Below are 7,381 nucleotides of genomic sequence, written 5' to 3' on the forward strand. Positions count from 1 at the left end.
TCAAGCATGTCCGGATCCCTCTTGTCATTATCCAAGTCAATCTCGTTGCTGTTAATTAGTTGTTCAGTGATGATTCCGACCTTCGTGAAACATTTGAGACTGATACCTTAGCCTAGGCATCCACACTCCATTGACAGATAGTGGCGTAATTCGCCCGGCGTTGCCTCCCTGTCTTGGTGAATGTGTGTTCGCCTTCTGTCATCTAATGCTCCCACGCAGCTCGCAATTTAGTCGCAGTTTTGACCATATCGGTGAGATGGTCGCGCATGGAGTCGCAGATCAATAAGGACAGAGATTTGTGGAAAAGGGTAGTGACCTAAGTTGGACGCTGGAGACCGCCGTTGTTGTTGTTCGCCCCTCCAGAGTCAGGCGGTTGTCACTATTTTTGTTCTGGGTAATCACTGTGATGTTGTATTGACGCTGTTCCGTCCGGAAGTGTGGATGTTTTGCAGAGAGTGTGTGTTTTGCCTGTATCGATAAAAAAGGAGAAATAAAAAGAGTTTTTGACCATGAGAAAATCGACAGCCATGCGTCTGAGCCGTCCTGCTTCGCACCATACATCGACAATACAAAAACACAACAGAGTCTCCGGGTGTTTGGAGACACGACGCGACGTTGCACGGATTTGGGTTACACAACCATACTGTAACAATTGTTGTTAAGCATCTTCTAATTGTGTTAACAGAGTTAAACGTCAGTGTTGGCTCCCGGTGTGCTTCAGTTGTGATGCCCTGTGTAGTTTGGGTTTATAAAATCGGTTCGAGGTCATTCGAGGTTATAAGGCGCAGTGTCGATTTTCGAGAAAATTAAAGGTTTTTAAGTGCGTCTTATAATGCGCAAAATACGGTATATATATACGTTCATCACTGGTTTGTGCTATAGCTAAATGAGAAGGCCAGTCCTTACTGGGCTGTGGATTTAAAGGTGGTTAGTTAGTTAGCTAGTTAGTTAGTCTGTTAATGAGGAGGTAGTGCACAAATTCAAAATAAAATACAGTAATGGCCAATGGGCCTCAAGCCATTGTTTTCAGAAATGCTATTCTTACTCTTTAAAATAAACTAAATATCGGGAAAGTGTCCTTGAGGCGACAAACCCAAACTGTAAATTAACTTTTCCTCTGAAGCCACTGAAACGCACGGCACTGCTCCGTGGAGCGGTGAAGTGAGTGACCTGTGAAGGTTCATTGTGAGCCCAGCTCTGCCCTGGGGGCCGTGTCACTTTAAGAAGGAGGTGGGCTGCGCTCTGATGACGCAGGAATGATCCTGAGAAGATGCTTCAAAACTCCAGGCCCGAGCCAACATGAGCGTGTGTGAGTGAGACTGAGGGTACGCGTGTATGTCTGCGGTGCAGTGTCTGCTGCTGTTGGCTCAGTCTGAAGAACCAGTCTGCTACTGAGGGTGAGAGCGGCCAGAGACGCAGCAAGTACCGAGCTAAGGAGAGAAGCTCCATGCGCACTGACACGCTGATTTACCATCCAGCCATCCTGGTAACGGCGTGCGCGGCTTTGCCCAGTGAACGCAACTCTGTAGTGAGAAGCAACACCTCTCTCCACGCTGCTTCTTAATAATACGAACTTGTTGTGAAGGCGCAGGCATGGCACACTTGGGCGCACTGTGCTTGTACTTTCTGAAGCTCCTTATCCCGGCGGTGAGAAGCGGGGGCGGCGGCACCGCTGAAGACATAGACGTGTTGGTGTTTTTGCCCCAAGACAACTCCTATCTGTTTTCACGCGCCAGAGTCGCTCCGGCGATCCATTACGCACAGCGGACACTCTCTGCGAACGCCGGAATTTACTCCGGCTTCCACTTCAACATCCACTTTGAGAACACCGACTGTGCCAACGGGGCGGTGTTGAAGCTGGCGGACAGGTCGTGCGGCCACAAGCCAGACCTGATCCTGGGGCCGGTGTGCGAGTACGAGGCGGCGCCGGTGGTCCGGCTGGCGTCTCACTGGAACATCCCGGTCATCTCGGCAGGTGCTCTGGCCGCCGGCTTCAGCGCCAAAAAGGGAGAGTATTCTCACCTGACGCGCATCGCTCCGTCCTACGAGAAGATGGCAGAGGCCTTCGTGGCGATGTTCGAGCAATTCGCCTGGGGGAGCGCGCTGCTCCTCTACGAGGACGACAAAGCGGAGCGCAACTGCTACTTTACCATGGAGGGGGTCTTCAACCTGATGGCCCACTTTTATATCAGGACCTACTCCTTTTCCGTGGAGGAGCGCCTGGACACTGAGAGCATATTGGAGAGTATGAACGACATTGAAGGTAACTGTTACCAACTTCAGTTAAAACCCAACTTAATTGAAAAAATAATGACACAAGTCAAAAAAAGCTCGAAATGCTTCTTATTTCCTGTAAGTTGATTCATTGAAAATTAACCTATTTGTCTGTTTTTCTGTACCAGTGTACGCTTGATAAATGATATGTACACTGGAGACGATATTGAGATATTTTTCATTTCTTTTACAAAATGTAGTCATAAAAACAGTCAGTAATCCTCGGAAAAAAAAATCTTAAACTGTTAAAATCTGTAAAAAAATTAAATATTTGTTTGTAGACATGTAGACACAACATATTGTGTTTACATTTCAGACAACATTTAAACTGTATAGTAAGCATAGTAATTTTTTTTTCTATGAACACAACACGGATAAAATTAAAAACAACGTGTGACTGACTGAAGTGTCTCTGATTGGTGTTCAACCAAAGCAGCAATCTGGTAGAGTAGAGTGAAGATGGCGATGAGTCCAGTGCTGTGAGTCAATCAGTTAGTCCTACAACCACAATTTAAAAACTCCAGTCTAATCCCATCTAATCTAATCTGATCTAGAAAAAAAAAAACGAATAAAAGAAGTTCCAAAGCTGCTTTTTGAGGGCATGCGAGTCACTAGAACTGTATCTTGAGCAAGTGTAATACGTTTGTTTATTTGAAGTACTACAAAACAGCTCACCTCCCTTATTATTAAATATAAGATGAAAGCAATTGACCAAATTAAGTATTTTTAATTGCAATCTGCAATTAAAAAAAGTCCAGTGGAACATTCACAGGACCTACAGTAACTGATGACAATATATTACTCTAGTACTCTACAACCACTCACAGGTTTCACTCACCTGCCAAAAGCTTCTTTTGCCATTGTGCTCTGGATACAGAGAGAAAAGAAAAGTAATTCCTATGTTCCTAGATGTCCTTCGATGTCCTTAGATGTAGTGGATGAGATAAACAGTAAATCCTGCAGAAAAGCCTTTACTCTACAGGTTATTTCCTCAGTTTGGCAAAGGGTATCTGGATTAGATCCGAGTAGTCTGTTTCTAATTACAGTAAGTAAAATGCATATATAAAATGTTAAGTGACTTCCAGATGAATTTTCATTTCATGCATTTAAGCCAGTGGATATCTGCTACTCATTTATTACTGTAAACTTTGTTCTCCTTTCATGCTGCATTATTGTATGTCTTTGGGAGAGAGTGGAGGAAAGAGTCAAAATGAAGGAGACAAGTCACAGATGAAAAATGTGATGTATCTAAAGTTGTTGGAGTGTTTATAACGTTCAGCAGACATAATAGTGATTTATCACATTTTTTCACTGTATCTTATCTTTAATGACTGGATTTTGAAATGTGTCATTCTGAGTGAAAGATCTCAAACAGATTTTTTTTTAATTACACAAAACAATTTTTCAGATTTTTTTTTCACATAATTCCCATCACTTGATCCAGCACCTACCTAGAACTTTTAATTTTTCTTCTTTAGGCTTCAATAGGGCATTTTTCACCATCTACTACATAATAAGAGAGACAAAAAGAGAGAAAATACAAGCAGCATAAAGCATCTCTGCAAAATAGAACACCTTATACACTTTTAATGTCCTCTGAATAACCACTTGTTGCAATATGCAATAATATTTTCAGTGTCTAAAGCACTATGTATGGTCTCATGTCTGAATTAGTAATTGAAATGGTTTAATTGCAATCCTGAGTTGCTGTCCTGACTGGTCTCCTGTTCAGTCTCTGTTACCACGCAAAATCAAGTCAAGCATGTACTGAGTAAACAGTGAAGCCACATGATCCTTCCCTCGTGTAGCAGGAACTGACGCTGAGAAGAAAACTGTTGATGAGCTTTCGCACCCTTCAGCACCGAGACGCAATTACATAACACACTGTGGACTCCACAGATGAGCCACATGGTGTTGGCTGCTTGAAATTCTTCAGGAGACAGAGAAAGAAAATAAACTCAACAGACACTGTTCCCCCCACTGATTTATTCAATTTATTTATTCTTTTAGTATTGTTGAATATTACAGTTAAGAGTTAACTAAGCATCTACAAACTCCCCTAAAAACATATTATAAAATAAAATTATATAAATTATTTTATATAAAGTAGTATCATTTTTTTAAATTATGTTGAAACTGTAAAACTTAACAGCCCGTCTGTTGAGCTAAGACATAAACCCATGACCTTATCAGTGTGAATCGATAGAACAAACCGTTGATCCACTATCTTATCTGCAAGAAAGCTATTAATATAAGGTATACCGTACAGTTTCACCTTTTTGCACCTGTGGTCCTCAAAGGCCACGTTATCGACTAAAGACATCAGAGATGTTATCCACAAGAGGCTCAGTTACAATGCAGCTTTCGACCATACGGTGGCGGTAATGCATCAGTCAGTTTAACAAGCTCCAATATACAGAGAATAAGACTTTTTCTTTACGTTAGCTGTAGCTAAAAGTATGGAGAAGTTTTTAAAATAAAAAAAATGAAGCCAAACAATGTGTGGTGTTAGGTATAATTCCGACTTCACCAAATACAGCTTTGTAAATGGAAGTACTATTAAGTAAGCAATTGGATAAGGTGGAATTGGTTTATTATTTAATACAAATCGAACTGTGAGTCAGGTCAATTAAACCTATATAGTGGTTCCATTAATATTGAATGGAACCACGGAGCACTTTGTACTACTAAAAATTGTGCCTTAAGGCCAAAAGGGTTCAGAACCCATGGTTCAAACCAAAGCACCTCAAGGTTTCACATGTGAAAGCACCTGATGGTGTGGAATTAGTATTCACTGCATGTCAGGTGCTTCAGTGAGATGTTTGAAGGGCCGGAGCAGACGTCATGCAGCTCCTCAGCACAACAGAGTGAGAGTTAGAGGCGAGGGCAGGCGTCAGCTCTTCTACTGCAGCATCGTTATATCAGCGCTTGAGTTGCATGAGTAAATATGTTAATGAAACCACGCGAACAACATTTTCTTTAAAAGTCTCAAGTGAAAGATTTCATATTTGACAGTGACGCATTTCTCAGCCTTTGCCAACATTAATCATACAGGCAACTTTTAGCACTTTGGCCCTCAGATTAGATGTAACTGTAAAGCACACTGTCAGCAATCATAACTGTCACTGTTGCAGTCACAGGCCACCATGTACAGACAGACAGATCCAAATCCAAATACCTTGTTTTACAGTATTAATGAAGTACAACTATCATTTTGTGTAATGTTGGCAGGACTGCAAATAATGATTATCTTTATCACCATTTACCTCTTGTTTGTTTACCATGCAGTAGTTATTTGGACGGTAACATTTCCAAAAAATAAATTTAAAAAATGTCATTGTCAACACTGAATAATAATGGTGTCCTTAAATTATTAACAAAATATTCATATTTCTGCCATAGAGTATATTACAAAAAGGTAATGTAAAGAGCCTCTCCTTGAATCGCAACCTTAACGTGGTGGAGGGGTTTGAGTATCCGAATGAACCTAGGAGCTATGTTGTCGGGGGCTTAACGCCCCTGGTAGGGTCTCCCAAGGCAAACAGGTCCTAGGCGACGGATCAGACAAATAGCGGTTCAACCCCCCCTTTGTGATGAAGAAAAATACAGCAAAGAGGTTCACGTCGCCCGGATTGGCGTCACCGGGGCCCCACTCTGGAGCCAGGCCCGGGGTTGGGGCTCGCAGGCGAGCGCCTGGTGGCCGGGTCCTTGCTCACGGGACTCGGCCGGGCTCAGCCCGAACAAGCGACGTGAGTCCGCTTTCCAGTGGGCCCACCACCCGCAGGAAGGCCCACAAGGGGCCGGTGCCTTGTGATTTGGGTGGCGGTTGTGGGCGGAGACCACGACGGCCCAATCCCTGGACAACCACTCTAGCTATGGGGACATGGAATGTCACCTCGCTGGGGGGAAAGGAGCCTGAGCTCGTGCAGGAGGTTGAGAGATACCGACTAGATATAGTCGGGCTCACCTCCACACACAGCTTGGACTCTGGGACCCAACTCCTTGAGAGAGGCTGGACCCTTTTCTACTCTGGAGTTGCCCGCGGTGAGAGACGGCGTGCTGGCGTAGGCTTACTTATAGCCCCCCAGCTTGCCAGTCGTGTGTTGGAGTTCTCCCCACTGAGTGAGAGGGTCGCTTCCCTGCGCCTTCGGGTCAGGGACAGGTGCCTCACTGTAGTTTCGGCCTACGGGCCGAACAGCAGTGCAGAATACCCGGCCTTCTTGCTGACACTGAGAGGAGTACTGGACAGTGCTCCTCCCGGGGATTCCATCGTCCTGTTGGGGGACTTCAACGCCCACGTGGGCAACGACAGTGACACCTGGAGGGGCGTGATTGGGAAGAACGGCCTCCCCGATCTAAATCCGAGTGGTGTTTTGTTATTGGACTTCTGTGCTAGTCACAGTTTGTCCATAACAAACACCATGTTCAAGCATAAAGGTGTCCACCAGTGCACTTGGCACCAGGACACCCTAGGCCGGAGGTCAATGATCGACTTTGTAGTCGTGTCATCTGACATCCGGCCGTATGTATTGGACACTCGGGTGAAGAGAGGGGCTGAGCTCTCAACTGATCACCACCTGGTGGTGAGTTGGCTCCGCTTACGAGGGGCAAAGCTGGATAGACCTGGCAGACCCAAACGTATCGTGAGGGTCTGTTGGGAACGTCTGGCAGAATCCCCGGTGAGGGGGGCCTTCAACTCCCACCTCCGGGAGAGTTTTGAACAGGTCCCGAGGGAGGCTGGAGACATTGAGTCTGAGTGGACTATGTTCTCCACTTCCATTGTTGATGCGGCTGTCCGAAGCTGCGGACGTAAGGTCTCCGGTGCCTGTCGTGGCGGCAATCCCCGAACCCGGTGGTGGACACCGGAAGTAAGGGAAGTAGTCAACCTCAAGAAGGAGTCCTATCGAGCCTGGTTGGTTCGTAGGACTCCTGAAGCAGCCGAAAAGTACAGGCAGGCCAAGCGGACTGCAGCTCGGGCAGTCGCGGAAGCAAAAACTCGAGTCGGGGAAAAGTTCGGGGAGGCCATGGAGGAGGACTATCGGTCGGCCTCGAAGAAATTCTGGCAAACCATCCGGCGCCTCAGGAAAGGGAAGCAGTTTCCCACCAC

The 7,381-nt window shown here is 45.3% G+C and overlaps 1 protein-coding gene across 1 annotated transcript in view; it reads left to right on the plus strand.

Moving 5' to 3' along the window:
• Nucleotides 1-1,269: 1,269 nt before the first annotated feature.
• LOC103397062 (atrial natriuretic peptide receptor 3-like) overlaps nt 1,270-7,381 on the plus strand; it is a 43,083-nt gene continuing 36,971 nt past the window's right edge. Inside the window, exon 1 of the mRNA XM_008335310.3 lies at nt 1,270-2,263. Within this exon, the coding sequence (XP_008333532.1) occupies nt 1,594-2,263 (670 nt within the window). The 5' untranslated portion in view covers nt 1,270-1,593. The remainder of the gene's footprint in view (nt 2,264-7,381) is intronic.

This window comes from Cynoglossus semilaevis, chromosome W (genome assembly GCF_000523025.1).
Source record: "Cynoglossus semilaevis isolate Cse_v1.0 chromosome W, Cse_v1.0, whole genome shotgun sequence".
Lineage (NCBI taxonomy): Eukaryota > Metazoa > Chordata > Actinopteri > Pleuronectiformes > Cynoglossidae > Cynoglossus > Cynoglossus semilaevis.